This window comes from Panthera leo, chromosome C2, assembly GCF_018350215.1.
Source record: "Panthera leo isolate Ple1 chromosome C2, P.leo_Ple1_pat1.1, whole genome shotgun sequence".
NCBI lineage: Eukaryota > Metazoa > Chordata > Mammalia > Carnivora > Felidae > Panthera > Panthera leo.
Window position 1 is genome coordinate 28,647,231 of NC_056687.1, and position 14,498 is coordinate 28,661,728.

At 37.4% G+C, this 14,498-nt stretch overlaps 1 protein-coding gene across 1 annotated transcript in view; it reads left to right on the forward strand.

Annotated features, from left to right (window-relative positions):
• Positions 1-2,415: 2,415 nt before the first annotated feature.
• The window catches only part of LOC122198651 (putative uncharacterized protein ENSP00000383407), a 29,580-nt gene continuing 17,497 nt past the window's right edge, over positions 2,416-14,498 (forward strand). The window contains exons 1-3 of the mRNA XM_042903358.1: positions 2,416-2,447; positions 4,184-4,270; positions 11,740-11,819. Of these exons, the coding sequence (XP_042759292.1) occupies positions 2,426-2,447; positions 4,184-4,270; positions 11,740-11,819 (189 nt within the window). The 5' untranslated portion in view covers positions 2,416-2,425. The remainder of the gene's footprint in view (positions 2,448-4,183; positions 4,271-11,739; positions 11,820-14,498) is intronic.

Genomic DNA, 14,498 nt, shown 5'->3' on the forward strand with positions numbered 1-14,498 from the left:
TCCTCCAAAACACGCTTCTATTGGTGACCTGTTAATCTTCTGAAGAGTTCTTCTAATCCAAATAAAAATGTGTTTGCAAAGAGATTTGGGTTATTTCGGTCAGGCTTGGTTTTACAGTCAGCACAGCAAGCTGCCGGAGGATGTGATACACACATGTTGCATAAGGTAATGGGATTTTAACCAACACATAGGAAATACATAGGGGCCGGAAGTTGGTGTGTGGGGAAATTTCCAGATTGGTTGCTGATGATACAGAATAGCTTCCTTGCACTCTGGAATGGTCTGAGACCAAATTGTTAACAGGTGAAATTCTCTCCGGATGTAGTCTTTCTGGACAGTCTTGCTTTCCTGCCCCCAAGGCATTCTCTGCTTTCCTAGGCTTTCCTCCCCTTCCTGCTTTCTCCCAGGAAGGATATAAAACACATCCATAGTAAGAAGGTAATTGGATGATTAACAGCTTAGAGGACCTGCTAGGCAAGGGTAGTTGTATTTTAGCCACAGTTAAGTACTTAAACTTCGCAAGTGGCATTTTAAGCCTGAGCTGGAGTGAAGAAGGAGCTTTTTTGGCAGTGTTCTCTCAGGCTTAAAAACTGCCGTGCCGATGTAGCTTTTTATTCTATCCACGGATAAGGAACTCACCAATTCCAAATAAAATACTTAAATGAGATTACAGCCATTGGCCTATGATTGATGCTTCTATAGATTAGAGGATACAAAACATGGAGGGGTGGATGGGGAATGGGTGAGGGGGAAGCTCCTGATGCTGACCGAATTAGGATTTTCCAAAATCCATTAATGTGCTCCTTGGAATCCAACCACATAAAATCAAACTGAAGGCTCTTGAGTTTCTTAATTCTTTTGTCCACCACTCCTCTAAAAGGAACATCTCCTGTTGTTACGCACCCACTTCACCTTAGGATAGTATAAATAGCTGTTTTGAATACTTACTATTTGCTAAGAGGTGTCCTCAGTGTTTGCATTAAAAAAATAAAGAACAAACCAAAATAAAACGGTAAAGAAAAAAATTATATATGCAGGTTTTTTTCTGAGCTTAAGATGAACTTGGCTTTAATTTAATGACTACCAAGAGTATAAATAGTGGAAAACACTTAAGCTGTAACAAAGTTAACTGTAGGTACAGGACATGTGTGTGTTCACCGAGTGCACAAAATAATTAACATGATTGAGTCAGCATAGTCCTATCCTCTCTGTTTTAGACATTTTATTATGGAGATTTTCAATTATACACGAAAAATGAAATAATAATGAACTCCCATCACCAAGCCTGAACAGGTATCAATCTATAGTCAAACTTGTTTAATTTCTACCTATTTGACTCCCCAGCCCTTCAATCTCCACTATTTTTTGTTAAAGCTGATCCCAGACATGTAATTTCATGTCTTGATGCAAAAGCAAGTTAAAAAGCAAGCACTGTATTTTTAAAAACATAACTACGTAACCACCACTGCACTAGAACAAAAAAAGAAAGATTGCATAATATGACCAAATATATAGTCATTGTTAAATTTTTTCTGATAGTCGCAAGTGCTTTTTTTAATAGTTTACTTGAATCATGATCCAAACAGGATCCATGCAATGCATTCGGTTCTTGTCTCTTAATTCATAGGTCCTTCTCTATTGATTTGTTGAAGAAACTGGATTGTTTGTTCTGAGGAATTTTCCATATTTTTGAATTTTGCTGATTGCATCATTGTGGTATTTAAAAAAAAAAAAAAAACTTTTTCTTTTATCCTCTATGTTTCCTGTAATTTTTTAGTTAGATCTCAAGGCTTGATAATGTTCAAGTTTGATATATGTATATATATTTTAAAAGTAGGTCATCGGTGACTATATACTTCCTGTTGCATTACACTGGAAGCCCATATATCTGGTTGTCTCTATTTTTATGACTGTGAATTTGCTTAGTGGGTTCAGATGGTATCTGGCTGATCCATCCAGTACAGTTGCCCATCAGCCTTTCAGTTAAGAGTTTTAACAGCAATTGTTGATTATTGCTTAGATCTATTGTTTCATTAGGGATTGTATATGATTATACTCAATTCCTATCATTCTTTCTGTATTTATTGAACAGAAGTATTTTAAAAAGAGCTTTTCCACATTAACTGTTGACCAGTTTGAGACACTTCCATGTAAAAATGGCCCACTTTTTTTGTGTGTGGGTTTTATGAATGTTGCATGGAAATTTCCAGGCCAAGATTGTACTTACATTAACAGCACTTTGCCAGCTAGGGTCAGAAAAATTCAGGGCCATATATAGACCTTAGTTAGAGGTAGAACTATTTCTGCTCTCAAAGGTATTGCAAATATGTCTAGGTGATCTAATTTCTGTCTGATTAAAAATGTTATTTACTAGATGCAGACTTAAATATGTTTCTTTTATTCTTCTAGGTCAATCCGGAGATCTATGTCTGAAAACAAAGGATTTGGTTAGTAATTTATAAGATTACTCATGCAGATAATATGTTTTGTTTCCTTAAAAGTTCTTTTCTTCTGCTCCTTCCATAAAGCAACAATAAGTGATTAATGGAAGTCAAATTGAGTTGTCTTTGAAGTCTATAGAAGAAATTTTTTAAAAAGGAATGTGGTTCCACTGTAACTGTAAATGGCTAAGACAAAGAAATTGATTTATTCAGAACAATTTCCTTTTACATTAAAAATATAATTCTCTTTGATGGTTTATTGGATGATTATCTTCCAGTTTCCCAACTTTAGCTTGGCCGACCATGGTCAAGGTGACCTCTTCAATATCTTTTTAGATATATGAATCTAAGAGTGAACGAAAAATAAATAAAAAATGCTTGTATTACAAAAGACTCTTCAAACACCGGACCTTTTCTGTTTTTGTGATTACAGTATCTGTAGTACTAATAAAGGCAATTGGCTTAATTTCTATCTTAATTCTGAAGCAAATATCTAATTCTATTAATCACTTTTAGAAAGCTAATGGATAATAGCTCTCCTTCTCTTGCAGAGTATAGTGTCACTAGTTATAAAATAGTCACAGTGACAAAACATCTGGATTGTTCAGTCAATAATTTATTTTTATGCATTTTGTCAAACTTGTGGGTGTCCTTTCTCCCCAGCAGAGTTTAAGAGCTGGATGCTCAAACTCCTTTCCCTGTCTTTACAAAAGCCTGTCTTCTAGGTAGGCTCTGAAAAGCTCATTCAGACCAAAGTGGTGATCATCAATGGATGCAGCTTCCAAGGGTGTCTGTATTTTAATCAGGTCACATATTCTTCCAGTGGCAGCGTCCACAGGGGCTATGTCCTATGTCACTAGTTAAGACTCTGTAGGCAATTGGTCATTTTGAATATCATCCCTGATTTAAATAATGCATAATCTTAAATAAAAGGAAGTAAGGCACAGTTTTGTTTTCCATCTAGATTTATTCTCATAGCATGCTATGTGGTTTCTATACACAAAGCTATAGGTGTTTGCATCCCAACATATTTCTTGATGCTGGACTGCCTTCCCCAAAGTCAAATATGAGAGCAAAAAGTGACTTTATAAACAGCACAGGTATGCTGACTTTGTTTCCATGAGATGCTTTGGTTGCATTATGTCAAATTTACTTTTCCAATATGATAACACAGCATGTGGAATGATTCATCTTTGGTAAGGAGATTAGAAGGGATTCTTAACTCTTCATTCTGGTGCAGTCTGGTCCTTCACAGCGTGCCCAGGCCCTGCTGCAGGTGTTGGGAGGACAGGGCTGAGCAAGTTATTGTTCTTCCACTCAAGATCTCACATTAGAGTTTCTTGAAACTATCACAGCTCAATGGACTCTGTACACACTTAGTCATTTTGTTGAAAATGATGAGGAATGTGGAGGGTGGGGACATTTGAACTTATTTATTCGAAAAAATAAATTAAAAAAAGAAAAAATACTTCAAAGAATAATGTAATCAGAAACTATCAACAAGTATTTCAATAGCACCATTCTACCACATATGCATGGGCCCTTGTAGTTCATGGAAATAAATTGGAGCCCACAGGCCACTTGGGGTTGTCCACCAGGGAGTATAACTCTCCATTTTGGAGAGCTCTCTTATCACTTTCCAAGTTACAACCGTGTGCTGATCTTGTTCTGATTTTAAATTTCTTACACTTACTGGGCAGATGTTACCGTGAATTCTGCTAACCAATCCTCTGCTTTTTTAGAAAGGAAAATAGCGAATGACACAACCTGGCAAGAACCCAGCAAGCCAGAGAATGATTCCCACATCAGAAGACTCAGTCAGCTAAAAGGTAATTGTTAAATTTAGTTCAGCTGACTTTGCATTTTCCCAAAGTAGTTTAAAGGGCAGGTAAGAAAAATTTACATCTTTCTCTATTAAAATAAGTTGGGCATTGTGGTCTACTTAAAAGGGAAAAACAACTAGAATAGAGAGGACGTATTGTTAATAGCATATATACATGTGATACGTGCGTGTGTTTACGTGTGCATAGATACATACAGACAAATAAAAAGGAAGTGGAATCTAATTAGGTTGCCTGTTGAAGAATCAATTGCAAATAATATTTGAAAGTCTTTAATGTCTATAAGAATTTTATAATGTATTAAACATCACCACATAGAAAAACCCTCTAAAAATAACATCAGTATATTAATAGTTATTACATTTAGGTTTTCCTTAAAAAATACAAAAGAATAATCTCAACTACTAATACAAAATTGTATCATTTCATAACTTAAAAATTCCCAAGAAGCAAAAATCAGCAGCCTGGTATAAAAATTTATTAATGATAAATGACTTCATAATTATAATTATTTAACTTTGGGAAGGTAATGAAGAAAACAGGAAGTCTTAAGAGTTCACGAAGATGGGGGCGCCTGGGTGGCTTGGTCGGTTAAGCGTCCGACTTCGGCTCAGGTCATGATCTCATGGTCCGTGAGTTCGAGCCCCGTGTCAGGCTCTGTGCTGACAGCTCAGAGCCTGGAGCCTGTTTCGGATTCTGTGTCTCCCTCTCTCTCTGCCCCTCCCCTATTCATGCTCTGTCTCTCCCTGTCTCAAAAATAAATAAACGTTAAAAAAAATTAAAAAAAAAAAAAAAGAGTTCACGAAGATGAACAACAGCATAAAAAGTTATCTGCTTGGTATTCTCCTTCTGTAGTTACTGGAACAAGAAATTCTTGATATTAGTTACTGATTAAGATTTTCTAGTTTTTAATTACAAATATTTTTAATATCTTGGGAGGAAGGAAATTATAATGCATTTTTATCACTAGGAGCTTAATAATTTGATTTTATATTCTGTTCAGATCTCACCTTTTGTTTAACACTGCTCTTAGATTTACAAAGTAATTATTTATGAAAATAATTTATTTTGAAACATTTCAGTTTTATTCAAGATTATGTAACATTTTGCTGAATAAATTTAACTGAATTTTTAAATATTTACAATTTACTCTATTGTAAATAAATTGTTGAAACATTTGGGATTTAGATATGTTCTTTTCTTTTTTTTTTACCTTAACCGAAATCAAGAGTCAGATGCTTAACCAACTGAGCTACCCAGGCACCCCCCTAGATATTTTCTTTTAATCACAACAGAGGAAATGCGTTAATAATATCATGTTTTGATTGGATTCTGTCTTCACCCCAAGGATGCCAGCTATCTTCATTCACACTCTCTGTAGATTAGTCAAACACTCATCCACATCATCCATCCATGCATCCCTTTAATAAACACATGCTATTTTTAGATTATTGGGTATTGACCTATGGATCAAGAAGTTATAATTGCACTATAAATTATTTTTAGTTATAGATTTTGCCACAAATGTCTTCAAGAATTCTATTCGCTAAAACTACCTTTCTGAGATTTTTTTTTTTTTTTTTTAATTGAGGAGTCATAGGCAGGTGATTCTATTACAGCTACTCTGAGGAAAAAAATCTTGGTTTAAAATGCGGCGTTTCTGATTAGTGATGTGTTCTTTGTCAGAGAAGAATAACAAACAAGAAATCCTTTACAGAAAGCTTCTCAGCTTTGGTTGCGCGGATTCTTGAGCTACCCTATATCCTGTGTGTGTGTCTGTGCCTGCGTGAGTGTGTGTGTGTGTGTGTGTGTGTGTGTGTGTGTGTCTAAAAGTTCAACTGGCATTTCAGCGGTAGCAGCTGAGTCACAGGACATTTCTTAGGGATTAATGCTGTGCTAGGGAGAGTTGATGGCCTGAGACCAAGGCTGTTGGTGCCACTGTAAATCGAGGGGAGAAATTCAGTGGGGAGGGAGGGACACACGTTGTGGACTTGGATTTTATGGGTGGGGTAGCTTCATTTGGAAAGCTCAGAGTATTTCTAGGCAATTAGTGCCCTACACATCAACCCATAATATTTCTTTCTCATTTTAAACACTACTTTTCAACTGTTAATTGGATAATTACTTCAGAGAGGTTTACTGTGTCTGAGGATCGGCAGTCTGCGAGGTTTAGTGAGATGAAGGCTGGAAGGTGCATCGTTGTTATCATCCAGAGCCCTTTATTTTATTGAACATGAATGATGACATTTTAAAGACAGCTGCAATAAAATAGAAGAAAATATATAGGGAATTAAATGGTAGGAGTGGCAAAACAGATTCCTAAAGAATCTGTTACAAACACTAAGACCAAAAAAAAAAAAGGATATTTCTCTCAATTTCAATTTCAAAATGGTATTTATACATGACATATATTAACATTAACAAATTAATTATAAACATGCTATAAACATAATATGTATATAAACATAACATATAAGCAAATTATAAACATAATTAACAAATTAATATATTAATTTTAGGCCTAAAGACTATTGGGCCTGATGAAAGAAACGTCCACAGGCTATGTTTAGCCAAGGATTTGTGCCTGGTGTTTTAATCCATAAAGATATTCACATAGCTTGATAAAAGACTATGTTGTGTCAGTTAAGACAAAATTTATCAGAATAAGTTGAGTGCCAGAAGCATAATATTTTTAGTTTATCTAGTCCATTTCCTTCTTATAAGAAGAGTTTTATCTAAACCTCCATCTGTGCTGTTAAAAGAGACTACATCTGTAAAATAAATGCAGGATAAATTGAGTGCTCAGGACTTTATGACTGAAGCATTGGCAAAGTGTAGGTATGAAGGAAAATTAATCTGTAATTCATATTAATTGTATTTTCAGCATCACAAACAGGCAGAATATTCATCATGTACATATTTTAGTAAATTAAGATCAAATTTAAAGTTTTCAAATTTATTTTGGCCTTAGTTTTACGAAGAAAATAAAAGTCTGAAAAGAACAAACTTTGAAATCTGTGAATTGGAGCTTACCTAAGATCAAGTTTTCATTTAAATAAAGACAGTATCCAGAACAAGGTTTTCACATTTAATGTCAGAAAGTACAAACGATAAAAACAAAGCAATTTTTTTTTTAAATAATAAAAAGGGCGCAGAACATATTTGGAGATTTTTCAAACGGTGTGACCACGACAGACTGACTATTCCATAAAACGTAAAATATGCCCCAAATAATTGACCTGTTAGTGAAGGAAGTGAGGGGTGGATAAGGTCAAGAAAGATGGTTAGTATTGAAAGGAATATTAATTTCACCCATACTGTGTGAAATTATCTTAAAAATACCCTTTTCGTGTGATTTTGATGAGACTCATTATCCAAAAAACCTAGCAGAGGAGGGATGTAGTTAGGGCCTTCCAGTTGAGCACTTGAATTGCCATTCCTTTGAAACCTTTCCTGAATTCGAGTCAATATTATTGTTTGGCCAGCCTCTTCAGAGTAAGCATGTAAATATTTTGACTTAATTTTTCCAAACCTTATTAATTCTCTTTCTTTGTTGGCTTGATACCTTCACATTCAAGATGGCAAATGTATAAAGTCGCAAACATATTTACCATTCTGTTTAATTTTCAGGGACCACAATCTAATTTAAAAATGATTCCTCCGGGGGCGCCTGGGTGGCTCAGTCGGTTAAGCGTCCGACTTCGGCTCAGGTCATGATCTCGCGGTCCGTGAGTTCGAGCCCCGTGTCGGGCTCTGTGCTGACAGCTCAGAGCCTAGAGCCTGTTTCAGATTCTGTGTCTCCCTCTCTCTGACCCTCCCCCGTTCATGCTTTGTCTCTCTCTGTCTCAAAAATAAAAAACATTAAAAAAAAATTAAAAATGATTCCTCGGGAAGCTTGGGTGGCTCAGTTAGTTAAGCATCCAATTCTTGATTTTGGCTCAGGTCATGAACTCACAGTTAGGGAGATTGAGCCACACATCAGGCTCTGTGAGGACAGTGCGGAGCCTGCTTGGGATTCTCTCTCTCCCTCTCTCTCTGCTCCTCGCCCCCTCTCAAAATAAATAAATAAATATTTAAAAATAAATAAACAAAAATTGTTTCCCTGGAGCCTGTAATTTAACTCTGGTTAGACTGGATTACATGAGGAGTGACAGAGAGAAGCCCTATTTCACAGCCGAACATCTACACGCTCATCCTGTGGGGTAAACTCCTTGAGCAAAGGCCACTATAAGTGGGCCTCTTCCAAGGAGGTCTTTCTGAATTGAGTGATGAGAATGTTCAGCATCCTGGTGTTTTGTACAAATGAATCTCCCTTTAATTCTTTAGGGGAGTTCTTACTAGGATGATAGTTGCCTGAGTATGGTCAGAAATATCTTCATTAGAATCACCTGAAAGCTGATTAGAAATATTGCTTTTTTACCTAATCGCATTTCTTCCCTGCATCTGAATTTGAGGGGCAGTTGGAGTCTGAATGTTCATGTTGAATGGTGCATTCCTATGTATACTATTGCTTGTGACTCACTTATGTAGTTTATGCATGTTCTGATAATCTTTTTGCTGCAAACTACCCCAAAACTTTTTTGAAATAAAAATATTTATTTATTTATTTATTGTTGAGAGGCAGGGAGGGGCGGAGAGAGAGGGAAACAGAATCCCAAGTAGGTTCCGCATTGTCAGCCCAGAGTCTGACGTGGGGCTCAAATTCACAAACCATGAGATCATGACCTGAGTTGAAGTCAAGAGTCGGATGCTTAACAGACTGAGTCACCCAGGTGCCCCAAACTATCCCAAAACTTAAGGGCATCAAACAACATTTTATTAGGCTCATGGATTTTGTGGGCCAGGAATCTATTCAAGACAAGTGCTTCATGATATCTGAAGCTTCTTCTGAAAAGACTTGCCTGACTGGGGAGGACTCCAATGTCTGGTGTCTGGAATCATCTAGAATCTTTTTCACCTGTATATTTGGCACCTGTTCTGGGATAACTTGAAGGCTGGGCTCAGTGGAGACTTTCGACTGGAGAACAATGTGTGGCCTCTCCAAGAGACACAAGCTTTCTTCAGGCCAAGAGCTGGGTTGCAAGAGGGAGGGACACGAAAGGGAGCCTCACACATCATGGAGGAAGTGTCTGGAAAGTGAGCATCCCAAATGATCAAAGCAGAAGCTGTAAGGCTTCTTCTGACTTAGTTTGGGGGCTTACAAATGATCATTTACATTGCATTGTCCTGTGGCAAGTGAGTTACTGAGACTAGCTCCATTCAATAAGAAGAGGCATGCCAAGTTCATATTGCAGAATATGTGGTATGAGAGATATTTTGGTGGCCATTTTTGGAAAGCACAACTGCATATTGCCTAATTCATCCACTGCAACTCTTTTGCTACGTAGGACCAAATTGCTTCCATTTTTATAAATATTCTCTCGTCGGGTAATACTTGGGAGATTACAAATAGATAAAAGTGTATAAGACCACAAAACAAATGGCTAATCTTCATAAAATACAATTTTTCCGGTGTCTCTTCCTTAGTCCAAGACCCTCAAAGGTCTTCCATTGTCTGCAGCAGAGGCCATATACTGGTAGCCGTGTAACTGAAGTTATTCTGAGAAAAAGCCTGTTTGGACCATACAGTATTTTAAAAATCAGGAAATTTTACATGAATATCCATGTATTTATATCGACAATACTGAGCTCAAAGTCTGAGGTGATTTCAGTTGGGAAAGCTGAGAGCAATGGTGACTCTTCAGCTCACCACATGTATCCCATTATCTCCTTGACAAAATTCACATCATTTAGTTAAATTACTTGTTTGAGTTCTGCAGATATATTTATATGTGCAACATTGGTCTAGTAGGTTATGTCCAAATTCCTTGACCTGGCACTCAAGGACTATTAAAATTTTACTTTATTTACTCTTCCAGCCCTACCTCCTTCTATGCTATATTCAGAATTGCCTATCATTTGACCAGTTTCAATCTCTACACTTAATTAAATATGTTCCACTTATTCCACACCGTAGGTTAGCATTCATAGCACTGCTTCTACGTTTGTCATTTTGCTTTTTCTTCTACCTTTCCAAACTACATCCACGCTTCAAGCTTCCACTGGGGCCCTACCTCTCCCAGGAGTACCCTGAGTCATAGTGATCCGTCCCCACAGTAGCATCTGAATCACTCATTTTCCTACTTTGCATTGTTACATAAGCGACGTAAATGCATTGTGCACACTCCTGTGCTGCTTCCGGATTCTAGAGTACAGGTGACCACTTTACTGTTCTTTTCCCATACCCAGAAGGATAATTATAGAGGGAGTTCTCCAAAATTCATGTTAAAGGAATCCAAAAAGGGGAGAGATGAAAAGGAATGAAGGAACAGAGCACAGATTTTTTTTTTCCTGAATACAAATCCTTAAAAAAAAAAAAAATAATAAGTTGCCAAAACTGCTTCTGGCATCCTGACACTGTAATGGAAAATCTTGCTTCAAAGAGCCAGCTCACAAAACCAGCTCGTTTTAACATTTAAGTATTTTCTGGAATCCTTTGTGGTTACTCTGATTTTAAATATTGTTAGTGATGTAAACAACTCTGAGACTGAGCTGGGAATTTGAACTATCTTTTCAAGAGAGCCAAGATGGGGATTTGGAGGACAACTTGCCCGTGTTTTTCACTGTGTGTGGAGGGTAGGTCTTGGCCGCTTTCTCTCCCGGTGAATATGAGAACAAGGAACAGTGGGAAACTGAAGCAGTGATTGCACATGAATAGTGAAGGTGAGAGGGAAAGTCACCGGCCTTGTGGCCAGGTGGTTTCTGTAGTCTCAGTTTCCTCATCCAAGTGGGTTGGATTAAGTGAGGTGTAGAGGGATGCCCTCTTTTAGCGCATGTGCATTTCAGATTTACATAAAAGGAGCCCCTTTTCCAGAGCCTGGAAGGGAAATGTTGGAAGATTTCATGTAGCTGCAAGCTAACGGACCCCACATTCGAAAGCTTTTACAAAAGCATACATAGAACAATTTCAACACAAATAATCCATGTTGACAAGACATAAGCTAATGAAGCTCAAAATGCCAGAGGTGGAAAACTTCGTTTAACAGAAACAGGTGAGGAGATAACTTCGTGGAATCCTAGCATGTTGCAGTTAGACATGGCCTTAGTAGCTAGTATGCTACTCTTTTATTACTGAGAGGGAAACTGAGTCCCACAGAGGTTCCATGGCTTGCTCAGATACACGGATGGCCAGCAACATTCTTCATTTTTGTTGGTGGTGGTGTTGTTAAATTTGTATTTTATTTTGATCTGTTTCTTGTGAGAATAACATATCCTTAGAAAAATAAAACATTTATGATCTAGACAATGTACTACCTTAACAGACTAAACGAAACTATAATGAGTATTAAATTGCACTTAAACTTCTAAAATCCTGTAATTTCTGATGATCTATATATAACATTTATCTCTTTTCATAGATCTAAATGAAGAGGATTTTCTTTTGAGTAATTACATGCATACTTTTCAAGGAAAAAAACCACAAGGCATTTCCTGTCAGGTAATGTGAACAATCAACACTTGGTGTGGTGTTTTGTGAACATCATCTTGTTATTGAGCTCTGTAATACTCTAGATGTAGTGTACAATACTTAGCCTTGTAACTATTTTATCTTTAGTTATTGTAGGTTGTTTTGTAGTTGATACGCTTATGTCTCTGTGAATTGGAATATAAATGAAAGCGTTCACTGATGCCTTGAGTTGATAAGCCATTTTGATTATGCAAAACATCATGCTCTACAGCCTTTTGATAAGTAACTCTAAACCTGTTAAGTTAATGTACTGGGATTTTCTCTGACAAGACCTATGTTAAGTGCTGAGAACTGTCTGGCAACCTTTAGTGAGGGGCATGTCCCTCATGTTTTTACGTTTGATATAAAAGCATATACTATTATTTCTGACATATCCCTTATAAATTGCATTAGTTAGCCCAGGAGTTCAGGCAATTAAGAATGTCTGAACCTCGGGCCTCCCTGATAGTAATAATAATATAACATTAATTAACAGCCAAATAGTTGCTATTCACCCTGTAATGAAAAATAGTATGTGCGTCAGTCGGGCCAACTCCAGCATCATACTGATTTTTGATATTTTTCTGACAGCCATGAGATTCTCTTTAATCATTCTGATAGTTTTATTTGTTAGAAAGTTAAAACTGGCCTTCCTTGGTGCAGTAGATTTATCAATAGGAAGACGGGATACAGTGTCTGAATCGTGAGGGACTGATTGGGTGAGCAAAAGGAGCTCGCGTTCCTCAATCCAGCCTGATACCTGAGACTGTCGGAGGCCGTCCGATGGAGTAGACAGTGGACCATAACTTTTGATCAACCACAGTTTCTACTGGCTGTTCTGACAGTGCCAGAGTCACAATCCTACGCTCCTGAGGGTCCACACCACATTGCCTGAGGGCCTTTAACCAGTGAGCTCTCCCGCAGGGCACAGTGGAGAGCTCTGAAAACAGAGCTCTGAATCTTAGTTTGCCCCTTAGTACCTCTGTGATTCAGGGCGATTTACTTAATCTCTCTCTGCCTCAGTTCTCATGATCTGTAAAACTGGTCTATAAAGAACCTTTATCTCATGGCTGCCGTGAGGATGAAGTGAAATACTTCAGTAAAGCACTTAGCATCATGGCTGGCATTTAGAAGATGCATAAAACAAATTCAATTGTTGTTGTCCCCCAAGGCTCCTCTCTCCCCCTTCCTCCTCTTTTTACTCTTTGCGAGGGATGGACACTTTCACAAGTGCGGCTGGGAGATTATTTCTGAAATATGCAGTTTCATTCTCCTAAATTTAGATGAGGCCTCAGATACGGTATCTAAGTGAAACATTGTCTGATAGCCAGGAGGAAATGAAGGCTGATTTACAGTAAGAATTCCCAGACATGTGTTGTGCCAAGAGAAGTCCTTCTTTAGGGTTTTAGCAGAAAACCAGAACCATGTCTTAGAATGAAGAAAATAATATATAAAGTTCTTGGAAGAAAAGGGTTCAAGGTAAATCTTTACCAATTTTTTTTGGCATTTTCATTGGCTAAGAAATGATCCTTCTAGAACAGTAACTATTCACTTGTACTATGTAGTTTATCATTAAAGATCATTTGAGAAAATCCATAAGCAGTGACTGACGAGCAGGAGATATCTAATCTAGAAATTCTCATTTTGGAGGGTAGGGGTGGTCTTATCTATCTTTAGTATATCTCTTCATATTCATGGTGGGCATTCAATTGAACTTAACTAATTAAGAAACACTTTTTCTGTATGACAAAATACTATAATGAGATACGATTAAGTATTAAGAAATGTTATGCAATTTGTTAATTTTTTAACTCCTTGTGACTGAGGAAAAGCCAAAGCTGTTTACCCTTTGGAAGACGGGGCAGAGAGAGGGACACATTCTCTCGTGTGAAGGGGCAAACTGACCTGTCGGTGACGTCCATAAGAATGGACTTTGGCACAGACTGTAGCCTCTTATCAAGTGAGCAAATGACTTATCGGAGCAATATTTCTCCAAATGTGGCCTGGGGACTGTCTGTGTCAGAATCAGGATATTTGTGAAAAATGCAGACTTCTGAGCCTCACCCCTGTCCAAATGAATTATCATGTCTGGGGGCCAGGAGTAGGTATTTTTATGAGTGTCCTGATGGTGCTAACTAAGTACATGTACCATGAGACTCCATGGCATCCAGACATTTGATGGGCACTTGTCTACTGATATGATGCCCCATGCAATTTCGCTTTCCAAGCCCAAACCTGGCTCATGTCTGGTCTGGCAAGACAGTAGCCTCATGGAAAAACTGAAGTTGATTTTTGTCTTATATTGTGAGAATGATATATATTCATTATAGAACATTTAAAGATCATGTAAAAGTAGAAATGATTAAAATAATGAAGAGGTACCTGGGTGGCTCAGTTCATGGTGCATCCAACTCTTGATTTTTGCTCAGATCATGAGCTCACAGTTCATGGGTTTGAGTCTCTCATCAGGCTCCACACTGATGGCATGGACCTGGCTTGGGATTCTCTCTCTCTCCCCATCTGTCTGTACCCTTCCTCCGCTCACATTCTCTCTCACCTCTCTCTCAAAATAAATAAATAAACTTAAACAAATAATAAATAATATCTTAACAGGGTCAATATTTTCACATGGCTGGCAATTTTACTGAATATCATTAACATGAGATAAAG